General features: G+C 38.5%; 1 protein-coding gene across 13 annotated transcripts in view; it reads left to right on the plus strand.

The window, feature by feature from the left end:
• MAGI2 (membrane associated guanylate kinase, WW and PDZ domain containing 2) overlaps positions 1-23602 on the plus strand; it is a 699878-nt gene extending 676276 nt beyond the window's left edge. For 9 of the 13 annotated variants that reach the window (XM_085039895.1, XM_085039928.1, XM_085039912.1 and 6 more), the window contains 2 exons: positions 626-764; positions 20620-23602. In XM_085039895.1, the coding sequence (XP_084896021.1) occupies positions 626-764; positions 20620-21416 (936 nt within the window). In that variant the 3' untranslated portion in view covers positions 21417-23602. Of the gene's footprint in view, positions 1-625; positions 765-2748; positions 3508-6282; positions 6394-20619 lie in introns of those variants that run through there. The other 4 variants (XM_085039979.1, XM_085039999.1, XM_085039988.1 and 1 more) reach the window with 3 other exon arrangements.
• The last annotated feature ends 773 nt before the right edge of the window (positions 23603-24375 follow it).

The raw sequence follows: 24375 nt of genomic DNA on the forward strand, positions 1-24375 counted from the left end.
TCAGCTGCTCTAACTAGACAGCTCAGCCACAGGCTGTGCTTACTCCCAGCAAAAAGCTCCTGTGGTTAAATAGTTCAAAGCATTCTTTTTGAGCTCCAGCAAACCTGCCTGTCCTGTGTCATAGCAGTAACCTTTGTTTAATAGTGTGCTTCATAACTACTCTTAATTTAGTGTGAAACTTTACTACCAAGATTTGGAAATTCAAATGATGGAAGTTTATATTTGTGCTTTGAACCTCTTTTCTCTATGAAAACAGCAAGTGCAACAAAGTTCTTCTCAGGCTCACACAATTCTGCGTGTTCCGGTGTAGCACGGATAATGTTCCAGTGATTCTACCATATCAAGCAATTCAACAAAGCCTATTACATGTAGAAGATGTGAGGCAACTTACAAAGGCATTACACTGATTTCAGCAGAAGACAAGCAGCATTTGATACACCATATTCAGAATCTACTTTGGAGGTTATTTGATCTGCCAGTAATACTCCTCAGATAGACAGGAACAAATTTACCTTGATGTGTCTGTCTGTCATTCAAGTAACCTGTGATCCATTGAATATGTCTCTTTCTCAAACGCTCATTTTACTGCAATTCTGTCTGACTCAATATTCTTCTTACCTGACAGGTAGGAGATCAAATAATTGAAATCAATGGAGAAAGCACAAGGGACATGACACATGCCAGAGCAATAGAGCTAATCAAGTCTGGTGGCAGGAGAGTGCGACTGTTGTTGAAACGTGGAACAGGCCAGGTCCCAGAATATGGTGGGTTTTCATCTTTACATTTTATACGTGCATGACTCTATATAAATTAATTATATTGCTTTTGAATTAAGTAGCAGTTGCAGATATTTTTATATTGTAATTTCCTGGAGCACTTTAAGTATCAGCTGAAGTGCTTAGCTGAGTAGAGGCAGACTAACTCCCATGTTTAAGTGTTCCCTTGGCCAAGCCCATAGGTGTGTGCACATCACTGTCCTCTGCTGCCCTCCTGGCACAGGCAGCAGCTTTGAAGATGTGCATTGGAGAAGGCACTACAAACCTCTTAGGGGACATCTCTGAGTGTGCTGGGAGTTGCTGATTTATCCATAAACTCTGCTTTTCTTCCTTTATTGGTACTTCTCTGCACATTTTCAGTCACAGCAGATGATCTTGTTGCCATGCAATTGAGCAGCTCAGGTTGAAACTCAAAGCACTGTTGAAATGTACTCCTTTCTTTGACAACTTTGCCCATTGTATTATCTCTGACAAAATACACGGATGATCAATTAGAAGCCACTTCTGAATTTAAAACATGAGATTTTGCTCACTGTGGTGAGAAAACAGGATCTGTTCTTCTTGTGTTTTGTTTCAGAGGGACTTCTGGGACTTTTTTCAGTATTTCAAAAAGTATGAGTCATTTAGACAATATAGAAAACTTATTTCATAACTGAAATGACAAGAAGTAAGAATAAATTATCCAAAGGTAATTTCAAAGACAGAGTTCTTTTTTAAAACTGAAATCAGGGCTTACTCTATAGTGTGGTGTGACAATTTCATATATTTACATAAGTTCTATGATGTGCACCTCTGGGCCTTAAATTTCTTGGAAAAAGGACTTATTTTTTAATGAAAAGTCCTTGACTTCTTTGTGCTAGGAGGTCCAAAAACTCTATTAAATTTTTTTACTGTTACTTTTGAAGTTCCAGAATGCTTTCCCATTAGAACCAGAAACTACAGTCACATAAAAATTCAAATTCTTCAGCTTAACTGTAGGTTCAGGTGAGTCTTTGTTGTGAACAAAAATTCACTACCTCTGTTAAAGTTAGCTCCACTGGAAGTCAGTCCCAGCTGTCAATACACATGGTAATTGCACAATTTTCTTCTCTAAACTAGAGCTAATTCTGTGACTGAGCTGATACTCAGGACAGTGTAAGTTGCATTTTTTACAGCTTTCAAGAGCTTCTGAATAAAGGCAGAAAAGATGGGCCATAGTCCACTCATCTGGTAATAACATTAGTGATTTATACTTTTGCTGAGTAGAAAAAGAGCCAAAATGGCTTTCAGGGGTTCTTATAAAATGGAACTGAGATATTTAATATCAATTTTAACCACTGTATAATCCTTTCAGAGAGACTTCCAACAGAAATTCAGGTCACCTCCAAAACTGTTTTATGGGGAGAGGTGCATCATTTTTAATGAAAGAACAAACAAACATCCAGGGCTGATGTAGTGGCAGTAATCCTTCTCAAACAGCAGAACTAAATACTAGCAGTTCTCTGATTTCTCAGAAAACAATTTAGTCTAAGGTAGGTCCAGGAAGCTGCTATGAGCAAAGAATCAGTTGCAGTTCAGACCCATTGCAAATCTGACTTTCTTAAGATCCCTGTTCCAAATGGCACTTAAATCCAAAATAAATTTCTGTTTCTTATATAATCTTATAAATCTGTACCTTATTCCAGGAAAAAAAGAAAAATTTAGTGTAAATAGCATTGATTTAGGGAAACAAATCTTCCAAAATGTGCACAAGTCCTCCCGTCCACAGAAGATGATGAGTAGAAAATACATATAAACCACTAGAAATCCAGACTCAGCTTTTAGTGCTAACAGAAAGCAACAAGGTGACTTCACAGCATTGTTTAAACCAAGCTTGCCATTTGAAAAGGCATTTGGAATACTTAGTGTTAGTTGTTTAAAAGTGCAGATTACTGAGAAATTAAAGTTGCTACTAAGACGCGCTGTTTAATCAAAACATTTTCCAAATTTACAGCTCCATACAGGAGGAGAACTATGTAGCTGTGCTTGGAAGTCCCTTTGTCCTACTGCACTGAAAAAGGAGTAAGAGTATTTAGGAGTTACTTCATAGTGTACATACAACCTGCAGAAAGCATCACAGCAAAGGATGACATCTGCATGTCTGCAGTTCTTAATCTGTGCTTTATGCAGGCACAGAAGTGTTAGTGCTGTATCCAGTCTGGAGGCAGAATAGAAGCAAAATTAGAAATTAACTGTTGAAATTAACTGAGATAATTAAAGTCTTCCCTAGGTCATTTCCCAAAGGTGTAAGAAATAGTCTAAGAACAAACAGAAGGCTCACCTTAATTCCAACAGCAGCCTGCTTGAGAAGTTAAAAATAGAAATTAACAGAACCAATTAAAACAGGAGACCAGATCTCAAGGTTAAGTCATCATGCTGTGAAGAATGTCTGTCAGAGACCCCCAGAAAGAAGATCTATTCCAAATAATGTAAAACTGAATGCAGAGAAGATTTGTGACAGTAAGGACAAAGTGGTCCAGAGGACAGCAGATAAAATAGTCAATATTTAGTAGCTCCCTCTTCCTTCAACCAGAATTTCACAGCTGAGATGTAACAAGACTAATTGGAGCTTTATTAACTGAAATAATCAGTTGGGGTTTTTTAGCAAGTGCATGTCAGAAATATTTTTTATACTCATTGGGGTCCAGATATGGAGAGCATCAGTGGGAAATAAGAGTAAGTTGAGCATAAAAATGCAAGGCTGGAGGACAGAGCTGGTTTTGGGATTGCAATGGTGGTGTGCAGCAGAAGCCTAGGGAGAAACATACCAGTAGCATGAGTGTGCCAGGGTCCTCTCCTGGATATTCTCTCTCAGTCCCTGACAGGTGGAATGGTCAGGGACTTCCCAAATCAGTGTTAATAATGCTGTGATTAAAGACCTTTCCAACAGAAGCAACATTCAGATTCACAACATGAAAAAGGAAAAAACTTACCTAGAGCTTACCAAACCAACCAGCCAAGACCATCTCGTTATTGTCATCAGTCTTCAACTTCTTTATTTTCCTTGTGTTTTAAATTTCAGTGCAATGTTTCTGTTAGTACAAAATATGGCAGTATGTCTTGCGAGCAAGAAATATCAGTGTTTGAATGATGATGTGATCAGCATTAGTAAAAGCAATGTTTATGAAAATTCATCAATGGTAAGAACATGATTTGTGAAAGAAAAGAATGTGTATTGAAAAGAAGAAAGCACTCAGGAAAGAAGCAAAGAACGAGCTCCTGCGAGGGTGTAAATCTCCTGAATGAGTTAGTCAGTTTATACTACCTGGAAATCTGTCCTTACAAGTACATCTTGGAAAATTCTGGCTGAGCTAAAGCACTGTTCAAACCTAGGGTAAGAAATAAAGTGTGCTGCAAATGCACTCCATTCCAGCTGCTGATTTTGCTTGAAAACAAATGCCAAAGATCCCAGAGCATTTCAGAGGCAGAAATCGCTTTGAAGCAGGCACGGTACCATCAGAATGTAAGCAAAGGATCATAGATATGATTAATGCTCCAAAACTATAGCTGATTTCACAGCAGGGTGCAACAAAAGAAGCTTAGAAAACAGGTGTTTTATCATCCAGCATCTCAGAACATGTTTGCTGAGGATAAGGATAGCCAGAGGAACTGTGCTTCCACTGGATGTGAATTATCACAGCTCATCCAAACCCCTAGAACATCAGCATCATGTTTCATAGGAAATAGTCTGCCAGCTGTGTTCTCCAGAGAACCACGTCATAGTAAGAAATCTTATAAATGTGCAAGAAAGACTAGCAGTACTGCTGGGAATCCTGACCCTGAATGCACTGAATGCCTGAGAAGCCTGGCTGGAGAGAATGTGATGTTTCATACATGTCACAGGACACAAAACGCAGAGTCATCACTAAAACTGGGCACTTCTCACACCAGCATTAAAAATAATTTTAATAAAGTGACGGATCAAGATTTTTCTTGCAGTGGCTGCCTAATTTCCTGCCTTAGAAGTTACTGACTTCAGCAGGAGCGACTGGGTGTGCAGCAGTTCTAAAACTCTGTCTGTTCACACTGTGAGAGCCTCATTACAGATGCTCATGTATTTCAGGCCTTAGCCATAACTACACAAACACCATGAGAAGGACATGTACTTTGCATAGCCAAACACTGGGATGAAGTGTCATCCTTAAAGGCAAAATGTGGGGAAAACTGTTCACAAAATCTCAAAAAGTAAAATCAAAGAGGAAGTAAAACTAACAAATCAGTCTCTCTATCCAGCTGTGAGTTCTGCAAGAAGCAAGTTATCTCTAATGATTGATAAGCTCCAGAAAACAACAGTTTTATGTGGGAACAACTACTTTTTTCTCTAATTATCTTTGGAGAAAGTTCCCTAGGAATGTCTGTGAGTTTTCACTCTCAGTCCCAGTAGTCCTGGCAGCTTGTGTCTCCTGGCTTACTGCTCCTGGCCTTTTCTGACTGAAGAGACTTTATCACTCAGAGTCCATTAAAATATATAAGTTCCTCGAAGTATCTGAAAGCAATGAGTCTTGTAGTCAAATGACAACAAACAGAATGTAAAGGTGGAGAAGAATGAAGCAGGTTAGCACCTGTAGGTGGATTCCAACCCTCCAGCCTGGCATAACCCCCTGCCCCAGTTGCTTTCTATCTGGTGGTGTGGAGGGAGCAAAAACACTGAATTTCACCTGTGAGGAACATCTGGAAAAAACGAATTTGATTGTTAATTGAAATGAAAAATAAATGATAAGTAATTGAAAGCAGGAACAAGGGGTCTGCATTGTGTGGTGATGGTTGGTGCTTTATGGATTTACACAATGATGGTCTATTTCCTTCTCTTCCCCCACTTTGTTTAGCTTTGTTAAAAGACATGTCCTGGGGTTGCATTGTGTATTTTTGGAATCTCTGTCACTTCAAGCAATGCTAAATTGTGTACACAGCTCACCCCATGGGTTTATTACACTCGGGTGGTTTTACAGAACTAGAGTTTAGGTTCAGTTTTGGCTGTTTAGGGGAGGAAGGGTAAAGTTTGGGTATATACAAATTGCTGGTTAACAGATAAAAGCTACAAGTTATTCAGCAGTAAGTAATTTTTGAAGGGTCTTGAAGAAACTCTCATCTCCTGCTTCAGCACTGCCCCAAAAACAAAACCAAAAAATGTCAGAGTTGATACCAATACAAGGATTTTTCACACAAGTAAATTGGCACTGTTCTTAAATGCATTAAACCATTTGCTTTTGATTTTTTACGACTCCTTCAGGAAGCACCTCAAGATGTACTCCATATCCATAGTCCAGGTGAATCTATGTCCTGAATATATATGTACAGTAGTTTCAATAATCCACTAATATTTAGACTTACAGCATGCTTATTTGTCTTAGCTTTACAGAAATACTTCTTTCCTGTTACATGTAAGCTTTTTACTCAGTTGTTCTAAACTTACTAAGAATTCTCTGCTCTAACAGTAGTAAAATGTCTGTATGTCACTGGTTCTGTTAATTCTAATGATTGGTCCTAGGCTGTTCCTCCCCTTCCTTTAGGAATGGTACCTTCCAGTCTCTCCATGTGCATGAAAAGTGACAAGCATGGGTCCCCATATTTCTACTTATTGGGCCACCCTAAAGACACGGTTTGTAAACTCTGCATGTATATTATCTTTCTAATACACTTTGTTTCTCACAACTGTTAATACAGTATTTTCCAACTTTTTCTTACATGCTAGCTCACCTAATAGTTTTTACAGTATTTGACTTTTCTTTCATAACTGATTATCTAAGACATCAAAGCAGCTATGCATTCTACAAATGCCTTTTAATATCCTAAATAATGAGTTTTGCATGTTACACTGCTGCTAGTGCATAGGTCTGCTATATATCCACTATTTCTGATGACAAAAATTTGTTTTCTGAATATGACTTTTCAGGTAGAAAATCTTAAACCTTTGAGTTTAAGCCATAATTTCCCTCTTTTTTATGGCACTTGGCTTATAAAAATATTAGCAATATGAAGGTGGAAGTTAGGTGCTGATCTCAAACAATATTTATGTGCAGCCTCTTGAAGAAAAAACAAACGTAAAATTGAACACATTTTGAAATGTGCTGTAAGGCAGTACTCATTTATTAAACCCTGTGGTTTTGCTGAATTTACACAAAGCACTTTGCTCTTCATTTCAAGCTAATTTCCTCATAGAATGAGATCCAACTGCACAGATTGTTCAGATACATCTAATCTGTAATACAGTCCTGGCTCAGATATGATACCTGGAAAACAAAGGAAAATAAAAACATATTTTTTCTATTTTCCTATTGATTTCTGTCATCACAGAAAACATATCAGTGTCCAGTTGCATTCAGCTCTGTCTGCTGCTGACTTTGCACAATGTAGGATATTTTCTGTGATTATAAGGACAGTCTCACACATTGAGGTAGACAGATTAAACCCAGAGATGTTTTTCCAGCCTTTGAGCTTCAAGCAGCTCCTCCAGTGTGATGCTCACAGAATTCTTACCCCCAGCACCCAGGCACTAAACTGGGCTTAAGTTATTAGTCTTTGGCGTGCAAATGCAGGTAATCTAATCATAGTATTTCCAGTTAGGGCTTATTTCCAATTTGTGTCTATAAATAAGATTCTTTTGAACACAGACAAACCCCTATACTTTGTTGCTGCAGAGCTGGACACATCTAGAGGCTATTTGGAAATGTTCCCATGTAGTTCAACTGGGCATGTCAACTTCAGAGACCTCCTATTCACAAAGTTCCAGCATCATATAGAGATGTTAATTCCACCATTTCTTGTATTCCTACCTTGCCTCTGTTTTGTTCTTCACTAAACATAGCTCAGAGAGGTTAGATATCTAGGCTGGCATTAGGGCAATTTTACATGTCCCAGTTGTCAGCTCAATGAACTGCAGTTCCAACTCGAGTTCTACATATTTATAAGCACAACTTTCTGGGCATCATCTTTATTTTTCCTCCTTTAGAAGAACATACACAGAAAATAAGTCTTTTTCCTGAAATAAGTAGAAATGTAAATACTCTGTAAATACAGCTAAAGTTAGTTTTGCCGAGTCACCCAGCTGTGGATGGTTCTCATTTATTTGGCAGGAAGTGGTGCAACAGAATTTTTTTCTCAGTATAATGTATCCAGAAAATCAAAAGCACTTTAGTTCCGGTCAACAACAAAACCAAAATATTTGATTGATAAAAAAGCAATGTAATGTCAAATGAAAATATGTTTGTTATTAAATGTTTCCATTTCAGGTGTTTTTAATGAACGAGTTTGGAGGGGAAGGATTTTCCTAAAGAGCCCATTTTGATGGGGCTTATCCCAACCAAAAATGTGACTGTGCTACCATTCACTAGAGCACTGAGCAAGGAGTCAAATTTTCTGATGCAGAACAGATAAATTGACCCTTCTGGCATGCCTTAGGAGAGGCCCTACCATAACATCATAGTGCAGTCTCTTATAAGACCCCATTTCACCCAAAGGAATTGTTCCCATTTGTATAAATGATCACTTCTGGAAGATGAGCAGCAGGCTTACTTGAACTTAGATATAGCACAGGAGAGATGCAGGTAGTTTGGAGGGTACATCCAGTTCAAGGAATACAGGCCTGGGTTTCCTTGCACCGTGGGTTGGGTAGCCCTTACTAGTAACCACTGCATTTATAGTTGCAAAAAAGAGATTAAAAATTGGGAGCTTACACTTTGGGTGTATTGTTTGAATATAGTTATATCCTTCAGAAATCTCCAGTTTGCAGTCTACTACAAACTGCATTTTTCTAGTTCTTTAACTCTATTAGAGTGTCTGAAGCTTTTACATTTGTCTAATAAATGGCTAAAGCATCTTGGCCTATGCTTTGAAGCCAGATGCTCCTATCTGTTCAGAGTACTGATCAGATAATCCAATTCGTCCTATTTTAAGTGCTCATTTTATAAATCTCCAGAGCTGAGGTTGGGTGTTATTTGAAACTTGAACTACCCCATATAACATTCATCTGATGTGAGTACAAAAATCAATAGTCATTTTGGGAAAGTGCCCTTTCTGCCTGTGACCACCTTGGTGGAACTACAAACATTCATTCATATTCCTGCTGCATTTCCAATACCACCTTCCTATTTCTAGCAATACCAACTTAATTTCAGGAGCCTGTGGTGTGTAAAAAAAAAAAATACTAACTAAATGAACCAATATACTGGTTAATAAAATTGGTCTAAAACCATCAGGCAATTTGAATATGGACTCCCAAAGGTCCTAGAATGTTTTATTGCTATGGGTAAAAACTATTCAAGGGCAAAATTGAATATTAAAACCTGCTTTACAAACATGTCCTTAGTATTTAATAAATATATAGCAGCTGGCAGAAAAGTATAACATCCTTCAATTAAATAACGGTGGATGTGCATGTATATGTGGCTGCATATAGTTATTTCTGTCTTACAGCAAATTTCTATTTTAAAATATATGTAATCCTTTTTCATATGTATCCCTTGATATAGAAATAGAAAATACAGTCTTGAGAGGAAAAGGGACACATGGAATGACACTTTCGGTTTTGTGGCAATGACTGTGAGCTTCCAGGAAGGCAATACCTTTTCCTCACTTTTTAAATGCAAAAATACTAAACATTGCTTTGGCAATTACACTCCCGGTGGCTTTGGCCAGTCTAGCTGAATAGTCTAACCTAGGCTTCCACCATGTGTGTAACAGGGACAGTAATATTTACTTACCTATCTCATGGGAGTGTTATGGGGATTAATTATTTAATGCTTGAGAAGCACTTTAAAGATTAAAATTCCCAGTTGACTACTCAGTATTGTTACTAAAGCAGAACCTTGCTAATCCATGCCAAAATTGGCAGTGTCCCCCCACATCTGAACATAGATTTATTAGTAAGGCTGTTGAGCAAGTTCTCTTATTATCAAGGCTTAATTATTCTAATATAATATTCTGAAGTAGATTTGCTAATATGGTGTAAAGTGTAGATAATTACAGCTAAACTACAGTGAATAAAGCAGATGAACAAACATTATCCCTACTTTGGTTCACATAAACTGGCAAGCAGACTTCCCAAAGAAGGGGGAAGTCCCACCTACAAATCTAACATTTCTTTTAATGGCTTTCTGTATTTCCATCCACTTGACAATACTAGAAGATAAGTGCCCGAAATACAGAATATGAAAGAATGCAGCCATCCCTCTGTCTCCACAACATCAGTTCTTCCTTCCTTCATGTAATCCAGACAAATAGGTTAAATAAAAATTCAGTAACACCATGTCTTTGCAGTTTGCCACAGGACTAAGTCCAGTCTTCTGCTGTTGCAGCGTAATATCCCAGAAAATTCCTCTCCTGCTGCTCATCTCACAGTCCCTCTCATTTGCCACAGGCCCCCAATTAATAGCAAGACTGTGTCACTGCAACTTGCTCTTACTCAGAGTTAGCTTCCCCACGTGTCTGTGATGGTGTCCTTGCCTCAGGGAGCTGTGTATCCAAGGAACAGTGTGAAGGCACACAGGAATATTCCTGTATCACCCAATCCCTGTGCCAAAGAGCCTTGCCCATGGCCTGACTCGATGGTGCCTGAGACTAAATTAAACTAACAAGGCTTCTCGTGATCTCTCCTCATTGACATATGGAATATGATGAGTCTGGATGATCATACAGAGAGTGACACAAAAAACTGGTATTCCAACCATTAGGGAGGCGAACCAAGCTCTGTCCACAGAGGGATTTGCAGGTTGCCTCTGTCCTCCCTCCATCATCCCATGGTACAAATCCTGGCTGATGCTTTGTGGCCCAACAACAGGGAAAGGTTAGAAGAGGTCATGGCTTCTGTCAGATTTCTTAGAGCTTGTTATTCCTAGCTTGGGGAAAAAAAAAACACAGAAAACAAAATGTGTTGTTTTTTTTTTTTACTTTGACAATATGAGGTAACTGTGACTCTCCAACTGATGCTCAACAAACACGACCAAAGAGAGTGTTGAATTTTGTTGAGCAACAGCAACACATATGCAGCCCAGTATTTTGAACATCTGGGTTTTCTAACACACCCAGCTTGTGTTTATTTATTAGGAGCAAAATATTATAGTGTAAAATTTGTTTATTCATGCACTTCCATCTCATTATACAGTTTTCAGAGAAATTTGTCTCAGCATTCCAAAGATAGTACAACAGCCCTGACAGCAGGTGTGGTCCCAGAGTCAGCTCTGCACCTTCATTGCCTAAAAATCCCCAGCCTGAAAACAGGTTGCTAAAGAGACACTAAGCTGCTTCTGCAGCTGCTACCCTAAGCAGAACAGGACTTCTTATTCATGAGCTGTGTGACTAAGAATGGGTTCAAACCAAGTGATGTGTTTTGCTTAAGATCTGCTCTTACTCGTAAGGTGAGAACCTCAGTGCCCACCAGAAACAACTTTCTAGGGCATTTCACACACAGTCAAAATGCTCTGAATTCCTCACTTATGAAGTAAATTTTACTTATTATCTACATGTTTTTAATAATGACAGCTATTTATTGACCTGACAGAATGTGATGCCTAGTGTTAACGCCCATTTGAGCTGTGATAATTAATAATTTTAATATTTAACTTTAATTACGTGTGTAATATCCAACTCTTAAATTATTCAGTCTCTGCAGAATGTTTTTCATTTATACCACACATTCTATTAACATATTTATGAACACCTTTTATGACTTAATGTGGCTTAATTCTATTAATAAAAAATAATTTGAAAGTCATTATCTTTTTTAATTATACAGTAACTTCCAATGTAGATTTTCCAGCTCCAGCATGGCTCTCGAAGAGAACTGCTGAGGTTTCTCCAGTTCTACTCTGCTGCCTGGCCACACAGGAAAAAATAAAACCTTCTTTATTGAGGCGATGAGTATTGCCTGAGTAGCTCTGATCTGATAAATATGTGAGATGCTCAGCACTTCAAAAAGGGCACCAAACCACCTGAATGACCTAGTGAATGATAATGAGTGGTTAGAGCAGCATTACTTGAGACTGGTACTTAAGCTGTCCACAGACTTAACATTGACATAGCAGTGAGGAGCTTCCTGTGGAGGATAAAAGCACCATGCAGAGTGCAACTCTTTACCTCAGCTCTTTCACTATTAGTAATCCTGCAACATTTATGCACATGGATTAACTTGATTCAAGGAAAAGTCAAATTTACCAAGGGTTACAACCTGTCCCAGAAGGCAAGGGTAACTGAAGTTCTTGTTAATAGATCCCTTGTGGGGAGTTAGAGAGAAGCAACAATGAATGATTGGTGTGTATAAATATATAAATAGGGGGGGTGTTTAGAACAATTTGGTTGCAATGGAAAGTGGGTATGTAGCCATTTTGTTTATTATTACCTATAGTAACATAACAATATAAAAGCAGAAAAATATCACTTAACAAAATATATAAGGGGGAGAGAGAGAGAGAGAGAGAGGAAAGAACGAAAGAAAGAAAGAAAGATTGATTTAATGACACCTTCTAAGACATGAGAGCTGCCTCTCACATCATCATAGTTGGGCCAGTTATGCCCCATCAGAAGGGATGAATAACGTGAATGTCATGATACATTCCCCAGAGGGGTTTTACAACTGAGCCAGTTGTGTAACGGAGGACATTGGCGTGATAAAAAGTATTATCCCACCTCACAGGATCTGCTTCTTATCAACCTCTCCTCTGATTTGGCTCAAAACCCAGCTTGTCCCTAAACAAAGGTTAGTGCACACCTGCTCTGCTCCTGGGCTGTGACCTTGCACATCCTCAGCAAAACATCTGCTGCTTTTGCAAATGGACAATTGTTTGAGTCATTAACATTTCAGTCTCTCGCACCAAGTTTAAACAATGATTTAAATATTTAGTTGAGAGGACTTTTTACTACAGTCATATCTATGGAATAAACTAAACTGGGTCTTGGAATGAGAGGTAAGCTGTATATTCATAATCATCTGGCCTCAAGATTCACGGCCAGAAGACTATTGCAGTAACTTAGTAAACTACCACATTAATTTACCTGTTTCTGAAATACCACCTGCTTGTAGATGTGGCTCCTTATTTTTTCCCCTCTCCCATTATGTGCTTTGGATAGCTTTTTTCTGCATAGAAAAATTACCCTTTTTTATTCTTGCTATTATAAGGGCAGTTTTAAAATCTCAACCCTGTTGTAAGATGTGACTGATGTTGTTGGAGAGAGCCACATGTTGCAGAGCTTAGGCACTCTTACAAAATGACAGTGAATTGTTTATGGATGTGATTTATATTTAAGGGGTGAGCAATAGCAGAGTAACCAAGAGAGGGCTAAAGCAGCACCCCAAGATCATCCAAGACAATCCATTCCTCCTGCTCTCCACAGCAGAAACTCTGAGTGCTTCTGAATTCATTCTGAATTCATTTCAGCCTGCTCCTCTAGCAGCCTGAAAAGTCTCAGGCCACTTACTTGCAGTGGCCTGTGTTTTCTAAAAAGGAGCTGCTATGGGGTGATGGGTGTAGATCTCTGTGTTCATCCACTTGGCTCTGATCCACAGCCTCCAAAAGGGTTTCCCATAAGGAACTCCCCAACACTGGTTGTGTACATGTTCAACAAAGGAGCAGACATCTATTTCCAGAGGTCTTTTGAGACACCTCTCTCTGTAACTGTGTGAGGCAATTAAATTATTATCTCAAGTGGTAAGGACAGTAAAATACTGGTGAAACAGTGCGTAATTAAAGAACTAACTCAGGGAAAGGGATTTACTGATGATGCCTTGGGTATAATAATGTAGGATCAAAACCAGTGCAGAATAATAATAGGAACTCTCTAAGTCAGATCAGTTGCTTCCCATGTTTCTTTGTTAGTCATATTTAAAGACTACATCACATAAAAAATTGAAAAGTGCTTTCATCCATAGTGCTTGCTACAGATTAAAGCAAACGCAAATCAATGTGTGTGGCTTTCTTGTTTCAAGAAAACATTCAGTATTTTTTCTAAAGGATTTTTTAACTTTTTTTCTTTGCAATATACAGTTTTGCCCTCTCTGCCCCAAGTTTAAATTTTCTCTTTCTCTCTGTTCCCTTAGCTCCAAAAGCAAGCAATAGCATCTCCTGAGCTTCTGTAGATTTGGTCTTCCAAGCAAGCTAACAATCTGCTCTTTCTGAAGTGTTGCAATAATTCTCAAATTAGATCTCTGAACATGAAAGCACTTCTCTAACAAACCTCTAAGCAGAGTACAGAAAAGGTGATGAAAGTGAATTTTACCTGAGATGAGATCATTCAAAGTCTCATTAGATGGTCCATACAAGAAATGAACAGCATATCTGCTGCAAAAATATTTCAGGCATCATCCATTTAATACCTAGGTAAAGTAGGCAATGGAAGAGGCATATAATGAGCCCAAAGGAACTAAACTGTTGTGCATCAGTAATGACCAGGAACATGAAAAGAAGTAGAGCATCTGGGTATCAATGGCACTGGGAACTGAGCCAAGTAGGATGTAGAGCTGTGCTTCCCAGTCTTGGAATAGGTTGGTGACTGAATTTTCTGGATGTAAAATTAAACATTTCAAGTTTACACAGGAGATAGAAATACTCATCACTTACATTCATATCTTGTCAGTTCTTGTGAACATCTGCAGAAGCCATGCCATGGATAGCTCCATGTAATAGTAAAAGTGGCCACCTTTTCCAGCGTTAGACCAGTAACAAAAACAAAAGTGTGCAATGACTTTGGAGACAGAAAGACTAGTTCTAGCATTGTTTCATACCCCAAATATCAGTCCTTCATAGTGAATCATTCTGTTCTTTTGAAAAGGCCAAGCACAAAATTTAGAAGTGAAGGATGTCAGGACTCAGATGCATGTTGGTTTTCCTGTAATCTTTCTTGACTTGTAAACTAACTCTTATTACCCTGAGCAAGCATTGTCAAATTTCGGATCCTCAAAAACAAATGTATGAAGCCAAAAAACAAATTACTAAAAAGTAGAAAGATTCCACTCTTGGGCAAAGCTACATTTAAAGTTACATTTATAAGGTACTCTAAACATTCAGAGTCACCATGACATTGCTGAGTACAAACAGGCAAGTGGTATAACAAATGTGGCTAGATTAAGATAGAAAGGAATTAGATAAGGTTTTCATTACATCAGAAACAAGACTTCAAAATACTACGCTGATCACTCAGCTTAGTGTGAGCATGTGTGAGAAAGAAGTAGTTCATATAGTAGCCAAGTATAACCTGGATTTGTTTTTATAAATGTATATGATATGTATCTAATTTCTTTACACAGAGTTAACATTTTGCACCCATAGCACACTGCCATCATACCTTAGTAAAGCATAAGAGCAGTGCTAATGATGGAAATGCTATCCCACCTGGATGTGCCCACAGTGATTGACCAAACCATGTTGCAGCAGAAGGCACTTAAATCCATTGGTGTTTTCTTCCAGGGCTACTGGTGTTCAGGGATCTGAATGTGGATAAGTTCAGTGGAAGGGGAGACAAAGTGTAATTTTAAGCCAAGAAAAGCATAATTTGTGAGAAAACATTTGCATAGCATATGGAATAATTAACAAGAATTACAGTTTCTAGCTAGAAGTACAAGCAGGCTGTAAGTTGGGGGCAGAGTCCATTGTCACTTTCTGGGAGAGGCTGGGGGAAAGGGTGGCATATAGTGTCACATTTGCATAAGGCTGATAGCTGAACAGAAAGTACCAGGAGCCTTTCTAACCATGAAATCTTCAGAGAATTGTTCATTTCAGGAGACAAAGGGTGCTGTATGTTTGGGTTGGGAAAGTTCAGGATAAAAGATTAAAGATTTTTTATATATTCTGAAATATCCCTCCTTAGAGAGTGTTACAGAAAAGCTGCAGGAGACCAATGCAATCAGGAACATCAAAGACATGTCAAGCTATAATGAGAAAGACCCAAATGCATTTCTGGTGTAACACTGCCAACATTAGTGGATACTCACCAGGGGACAATTTGTCCCATTTTTGTTATTAGCAGCATCTGTGAGAACTGCTTGCCACCTCCTGGCAATACATAATTTCAGACAAAAAAAGGGGAGGAAAAGTAAGCACCATATTTTTTATTCAGTTAAACCCTCTTTGATTCCCTAGGAAAATAATTCTGGGAAGATATCAGAACAGCTGCTTAGACATTTCAGAAAACACTTCATTCAGACTAATGAAAGTGTTCAAAGCTTTAATATATTGTACATTATTCATATAATTTGAAAATTAAAAAGGCTTTGAGATTTTATTGTACTTAAGTAATAAAATGTGATGTAATTTTTACTCTTACTACTAAATATTCAATAAATTATTAGTAGTACTTTATGGATAATTGTATCTGATGAAAAATCACATGCCCTTGATAAACCACTAAACAATTATCTAAAATATCTTAATGCTAAGTGAGAACCTAGCCACAAATCAGAGGTCCATGGGCAGAGCTCTCCTCTCTATAAGGAGTAAAGACAGGGTTCTTTTGTTCATAGTTCAAACATAAGCTATCAGCAAGCACTGGATCCAGACAGAAGAGTTAAGACAGCAGCAAATAGACACATGAGAGTAGTACCCTCATTTCCACTCCATTAAATGTGTGTGAGCTGACATAGCAAAACAAACAATTCATGTATGTGGCACTTCTACCTCAAACAAAAAAGACCTCTAGACAGAAAACTTCTGCTCCTGATGTTTTCCCCTTGTCACTCTTCCTCCCAAATGGCTGTGCTCATCTCCTGCTTGTCCTCCCACACACTCAAGATCTTGTGTCTGTGGTGTCTCTTACTCAGTTAGCAATTTACTCCTTTGCCTGGGAGTTTTGCAAAGCAGGTCGTAGGTGAGTCATTCTTACACATCCCATGGAGAAGTGCCACCAACTTGTGTTACAGGAGCTTGTGGAAACTAAAAGCCATCCAGTAAACACCTACTAAATTACACCAAATGTAATGCCATTACAGTGACAGATTATAGTCCTGCTGCTGGCTCATTTGTCTTGTCTAAATTAGTGGGTCAGGGGAGATTTTCTCCCTTCAAAGAAGGGAAGAAGGCATCTATTAGCCTTCAGTGAGATGTATACCTTTGAAAAACAATTTCTCTCACAGTAAGGATGTTATCCATGGTGGCAAAGTCAGAAACAATTTTAAAACTCTGTTGTCCCTAAATCTCTCCAGCAGCTGCAGTATCATTCTTATCTGCTTGCAAGTTTTTTGGGCATGAGTAGTTCATGCTCTAGTAAACAGATACTGTTTTCAGTTCCTCCCAGAGGTGAAGGAAGAAAAAAGTAAAATCAGTTCGCCATCTCTGGTTTAGTATGTTTACAAAATGCTTTGAGATATGTTGGAATAACAGACAGTAAAAGTAGGTTATGTTCCCAATTAACACAAAGGTTTTATAAAAAGTCTTAGACCAACAGAATAAAAAATATTCAGAAATATTAATAACTCCCTCAAAAATGCAGCTAGAACCTGAGTATAAGCATTAAAATAAATTATTCGTTTAACTGCTCTGCAGGATGAAATTTTGTATTTTTATCCTGTTTATATTTGTTACAGAAAAGCAATCATTTTAGTGCTGGTTGAACAAGTCCAAATGAACCCTTATGGCTTGAACACAGCTCTTTAAAAGGTTTTTCTTTTGAGCAGCAAATTACTTACATTGCTGTATTTTGCTCTACTCCAGTAATTTTTATATTTTTCCATAATGTTCAAATATTAGGGAAATGGGCTACGATGCCCTCACATGAGTATTCTACTCACTAGCCAGTGACATATTGCAACAATGGCTTGTTGACATTAACCTCTACTAAGGCTGAGGACAACTTTCTATGTAATGTCATTTCATTTGAAAGAAAAGCAGGTTAGGTTGGATTTGGCTGTCTCAGATTGATGGTACTTAAACCTTAAAGAAAGTAATTTTGTTCTTACTTGCAAATGCTGTATTGCCACAGAATATAAATGATAGTTTTATTCCATGGCAACATTGTTCCCCAGCCACTTGAAATACAACCTATATATAGATGCCTTCCCAACAAGTATTTTAAACATAGTGCAGTCAGTGATACACCTGGGGTTATCCCACAGCCAAACTTCTTTTAAGCTGTGGTTACAAACCGTCTTACTTAGTTGTCCAAGTTGTCCTTTGCCTAGTGTTTTCTGGGGTAGAAATAAAATCCAGTAATGCATATAATATGGCATGTTCTAATTTATAGACACCTATACTTACATATCACTGTATGTAAGAGATATGCTGATTCACTTTTGTTGAAATACATTCTAACCCTCTATGATTTCTCACTACAACATTTGGCTGCTTTTTAATCCCCTTTAGAAAAGAAATCAGAAGAAAAAAAAACCCAGAAACTTGTCTGAGGGGCAGATCATTAATAAATCAGTTCTGTCATCTCCAGGGAATAAAACAGCAGGCCAGTAACACCCAGGTCTCCTCTCCTGGGCATCCCACAAATAACTGGTACCATATTATCCTTCGAGCCTCAGAAAAGCCACAAGTGGTGTTTGCCACCCTGGTTTTGAATGGTGCCACCCTGGTTTGTCCTCCTGGAGGAGAAACAGACAGTTTGAGCTTAGTGGTACATTTTCCACAGAGGAAATCTTGTTACCCAAAACCTTTTAGCTGCTATAGGCCATTTGGTGTTTTTACTGGTGTGCAGCTGATACTACCCAAAGTAACAGGCTGTTTCTGTAATCAGAAGCTAACAGAGCCTAACACAAGACTTGATAATGGTCTACTGCTCTTCACTGACACTCAGTGAAAAATATCTCATGGACTTCTTGGAAAGAAGACTGTAGTTAAGAGAAATACATTGGTCCAACCCTTGGCACCACCTGTACCTTAGAGAGGAGTGACAATGCCATTAAAAGTATAAACTTAATTTTCCAAAGCAAAAGGTGGCTTCTTCAGACTTGCCTCAGATACCTTGCTGGTGCATACAGGCAGCTTTATGCCAAGTCTTGGGATAGTTTTAGTGATCTGGACCCCATGCATGGTCCCTGGCTCAAGTGTTAAGTAAAATGAGATCCCCTGGATTTCATATTAAAGAAGAGCCAGGGTGGAGTCTGTGCTTTCCCCATCAGGCACAGGCTGTGATCCTGTACCAGGCTGGTTGTGCAGAAGAGAAGAAGCAGAGAACAAGTGCATCAAACGCTTTTTGTAAGCAAACTCCTAGGAGCTAAACACTCTACATGCATGAGTCTTCCTCTTATTTTTTCTTGCCTGAGTGCCAAGCTGGGAGCAGATGGTACATTACTCACCCTTAACTGGAGGGTAAGAAAGTGTGATTTCTTTTTTTTTTAAATTCAGTTGAGACCCTCAGCCCATTTAGATTCCCAGCTCAATGTTTATTTGTCTTACACAGAACTTGTACTTTCTACCCCTCTCAAATGCTAATCCTCTCCACACATATGCTCATTATGCAAAAGCATATGACAAACACCATCTGGGAAAATAAATAGCTCTTCAGCTAACTGTGCTGCTCCCTCCCTTTATGTCACCCACCTCACTATTGTCTCTCCTATTTTTATCTACAAGACAGCAATCACTCAATCCAGCTATTAACTTAAAAGTGCTGTTTTAGTCAAGCAAGCTGCAGATCCCAGGCTGGGCAGAAGAATCCATTTCATTTTTCAAGACAATGTGCATCTCCATGATAATCTGAAAGGAGCCATAGTACTGAGAAAAATACATGTTACTTTTTTAAAGGGCAGTTGATATCACTAAGAGATACTAGTCCTGACCTGAAGACATCCACGCTTGTTTTTAAGCTAGAAGGTTACATTTTCTCCCCCATAAAATATGCGGCTCTTGCTGCAAGTTCTACCTCGTTTCCATGGATTCCTGAGATAGTCCTTCATCTCTGACAGATTGTTCCTTATGCCATTCAAAGCCAGGCAATGGTGTTAAATAGGGAATGACATTAGCCAAGTTCAGTGATTTCTCTAACCTCTATGTAGATGGTAAGAATAGGAGCCATGCTGTCATTAATCATGATGGATTTGTTGTCAGACAGAAGGTTAATCAAAAGAAATGAGGATGTATATGCAATAGAAAGGCATCTCAGAATATTCTGGTTTGGATTAGGAAAATCATCATGATTCAGCAAAGGATATGCCTATTTAGCTAAATTAAACAGGATCTGCACAATCCAGCGATATTGTGTTGAGGCTAAGTAGCCAGGAGAAATTCAAAATGCACAACCAGGAGACTCGGCAGCTGACGCTGTGATATAAAGGCAGAGCTTTGTAAGTACCCTGTAAGAATTGTGGAGCCATAAACACTGCAATACTATGTCTGTTTAGAAAAAATATGAGACAGAATTCAATGATGACCTTATCTGAGCTACAAATTCTTGTCAATTATTATGTGCTTGTAGGGACATGTTTAATAGATGGCAGAAAGTCCTTCTCATTTGTCCTCAGAGACAGCGCTGATATTGCCCAGCTAAGAAATCCTTTATACAGCTACAAAAGAGGCTATTTGATTTCATGAGCACGTGCCTTTATTATTTTAAGAATAATTTAACATAGGCAGAGGAAAGCAGAATCTGTATGAAAAAAAGACCAAGGGTTTCCAGCATTTGCAGTTACCAACTTTTTGGGTTTTGCTTCTCCTGTACTTTTTGCTCTTCCTTTTTTTTTTCCTTTTTTTTTTTTTTTTTTTGAAGCATTTTTTTTATTTTTGTTTTTCTTTCTCCCTATTGACTCCACAATTGAGGGAGTTTCACCTCACCCAAAACAGAGGGGTTAAAGTCTGGTACATGGTTTGGGTATCAGTGTTGCTCAGAATATGTCTGCCTATGCAATACACACTCTGTGCTTCTGAATACACCCTTAACTCTCTTCTCTTTGTTGTTACAACAGACGAACCAAACTCCTGGAGTGCTCCCTCTGCCACCTCCCCAAGTCTGCCGGAAGTAGCTCTTTCCCTCGATGACATAATCTCACCATTATCTTCATCACACATAGCCCCACCCTCTGACCCTTCTCACCAGATAAGCCCAGAGCCAATATGGGATATCAAGAGGGAACACGATGTAAGGAAACCAAAGGAGCTTTCGGTGAACGGTCACAAAAAGAAAAGGTTAGGAGAACAAAGAGAAAGGTCAGCAAGTCCTAAAAAGGTAGACAGGTCAAAGCACGAAGAGGCTTCTTGGAAAGGATATTCAGAAGGCAAAACTAAGACCACTGATGGTGGCAGGCCCACCTCAGAAAGCAAAGCGGTGGGACACAGCGTTATGATCGAGGCTGGCGCAAGAGAGCACATGTGTGCTGGAACCAGTGATGAACAGTTTGGGAGGCTGAGGAAGCCGGAAAGCAAGAGAGGAGGATCTCTTAGCAAAAAAGAAGATCACAGATCCACAAACACCAGTGAGAAGTCAGCTGCAGCGCCCGACCATGTCAAGATCGATACAGGAGCTACCAAGACGTTCAGTAGCAACCGCTGCAGCTCGCCTGGAAGTGATATGGACCACAGCCAGAGGGACCCTGATGGGAAACCCAGCGAGTTCCCCAGGAAGGGACATCTCCACTCCATTAGCACACGCAGCACCAATACCACAGTTCGAAAGGCAACGGTCTCTCCAGGGCCATGGAAAATCCCTGGCTCAGATAAGCTACCTAGCGTCCTGAAGTCTGGTACTTCTGCCATGAGCAGATAAGCAAGGGACTGTTGCCCTCTAACTGTCTCAACCTGACGCAGAACATTCTTCTTAGTTTTTGTCTCACATTGGTTTGTTTTAATTTATTTTAACTATCACACATATACACAAAGCATTGAGGAATGAAAACATTAGTGTGTAATTCCATGACAATGTGCACAGTATCTAATAAGTTCAAAAGCATATAGTCAACACAGAGATTTAAAATTGACCCTAAAGTCCCAGTTCCATTTTAGGGACTTTGGCAGCTATGGAAGAAACCAAAACAATATGAAGGACAGTACATCAGAGAAGGATAGTGCAGTGTAGCTTTAGCATTTTTTTCCCACTGCATGAAGGACTTGGATTTCATTCAAACTTTATATCAAGAAACTGGAACAAGTTAGAGCAATCACAAACTGGAACATCGCCTTAAATAAAACTGCACGGAGCAAGCTGAAACCGAGAGAGGATCTTTTCATGGAGCTAAAATGTTGTAAATAAATTGTTCTCGACATATCTAGACAGGGGTTAAAGGGTTTCTTTAAAGCATCGTTCGGAACTGTACACCCATGACACATCTCCACTGTTAACGCTTTGGGATAGTCCACGTGGTACCCTGTAGCATAGTTCACTGGGCGCTACGGGAGGAGTGGGGAATCCAGTGGATTAGTTTCTGTGATACCATTTCTACTGCCATTTTTGTGAACAAACCATGTTTCTGTACATTGGAAAGGAGTTAGGGTGGAGTTGTATTTGCAAATTATTCTCAAAAGTGATTTATTACAGGTTCCCCAAGTCCTGCGAGGTAGCACATAAACCAATTGGTCAGGCTCAAACCCCAGACATCTGCAAGGCCCTTGCAATGAAAGGAAGAGTGCTACAGAGAAAAAGCTGCAGTTTCCTTAAGGAAAGGCCTTTCCTTCCTGCAGAAGATGATAGCATCACTTATCAACAGTGCTATGTTTCATACCCATCTGCATTTACTTAGGACACACTCACCTCTCATCCCCTCAGTTTGGCAGAGCAGGTGCCTTTCAGGCACATGTTAACAATAATTAGACTGGTTTCTGAAATACAGTTGTTGGTGTCCTCATTGAGTAAATTCAGTATTTTTCCATTTTTAAAATGGTTTCCATTTTACCATTTTTTCCCTATCTCCATTTTTTTTTTCTTTTTGTTTTTATCTTTCTTGCTTGTCTGTTTTGAATTTCAAGCCTTAAGTGCCAGGTAAACATTCCAGTCTGCCTTCACAGGAAATAACTCCGAGTTCAATCAGTCATTATCTTGTTTCAAAAAGATGTGTGTGTGTCTGTGTAAGTGTGCATATGCTTATTCGTCTGTCAAAATTAAAACAAAATCCTGGGCAATAATACATTGGTAATTTTAAAAAAATCATAAAGCTAAGTACTGTCAAAAATTCATATTTAAAAATTATTGTTCACTAGCAATCTTAGTTCCTCACATGCTCTGCTGAAAAACTAGATTGAGATTGGCTTTGTTCCAAGAAATTAGCACATTACTGTATGTCTCAAACATTGCACTGGACTGCGAAATTTATAGACATGTTTCTTCCTGTCCAATTATTTGAAAAGCCTCAAGTCAAGGATTTTGCAGCTTTCAAACTTTTTTTCTTTTTTTTTAGAAAGAAAAATCCATTTATAATTTCTAAAAAAGCACAAGTCCATGTAGCTGTTTATAAAACTCTTATTTAATGGGAAAAAAAATCTTTATCCCCTGAACTAGAATCCAATATAATTTGCCATTAATTTATTGAATCTGATTTTGGACAATGCTTCTGTAGTGTAGATGCACGTCCCGGTATCTTATTTTTATGTATAAAGAAAGCAAACAATGAAATCTGAAAACCAGTTGAGATTATGCTTGCATAAACTCTAATTTGCACAGTTCACAGCTACTCCTTGTGCAGTAATTGCTTTATGCGGCTGTAATCGATAACCTGTGAAGACAGCACATCATCTAAACCCCATTCCAAATAATATTTCTGTGTAGTGTTAGCTGTGAATTTACCTTGTACAGCTCTATCTCTATAAATATAATTCCATGTATTAATAGTCACAGAAAGGCTGTAAGTGAGCAACTATTTTTATGAAACGCACCACTATGGATAAATTAACTTTTACAGAAATCTTGTTTACTGTATGATATTCTAAACCACTGTCAAATAAAATATATATCCAAAAATCTTTCATTTTTTCAATTGTATATAGTTTGTGTTAATTTTGAGTAGCAGGCTTCAGTGTTACCCTGAGAAACCATCATTTTCTTGCATATGGGTAGAGTTAATTAGCTACAGCCTTATAAAAAAGGGAATGGACTATTTTATTTTCTTACTCCAATTTATGAATAAACATGTTGGTGACCAAACAAATTCCATAATGACAAGTTAAGGCTTATGAGGTGACACAGACACAGAAGAGTCTCTTCCTTGGTGGAGAAGCCTAAGCCCTTATTCTCCTTCCAGTCCCAGGACACACAGGACCAAGGTGGCCAGACTGCCAGCAGTGAGAGACACTTCTAAGAGTACACCATATAAACAGAATTAATCTCAGCATAAACCATACTTATCTCAGAAATCTGACAGTTCTAACTAGCCTTTGAAAAGTTTTGTTGACAAGCTGTGTGAAGGGGGCATAATTGCATTTTCAATTTACTTTACAGAAATAATGTCTCAAAAAACATCATAAGGGTGTAAAAATATTGGTAACCAGGCAGCCTCTTTTGGGACCAAATCCACCCCTTGTTAAATGCTCCTTACCTACAGTTAGGGAAAAATAAATCATCAGTTTATAGACTGTGTACACTGTGAGATGTCTACCTCGAAAACTAACAATATTTTTCACACAAATATGACATTTTTAAAAATAAGTATTTCCTGTTCCCTTAAAACATAATTTTCTTAAAAAAATTATAATCTGTCTTCATACAGCCTGAGTCAACTTCTGCAGAGCCTTGTTTT

This window comes from Lichenostomus cassidix, chromosome 1Aa, assembly GCF_008360975.1.
Source record: "Lichenostomus cassidix isolate B80296 chromosome 1Aa, HeHo_3.0, whole genome shotgun sequence".
Classification (NCBI taxonomy): domain Eukaryota; kingdom Metazoa; phylum Chordata; class Aves; order Passeriformes; family Meliphagidae; genus Lichenostomus; species Lichenostomus cassidix.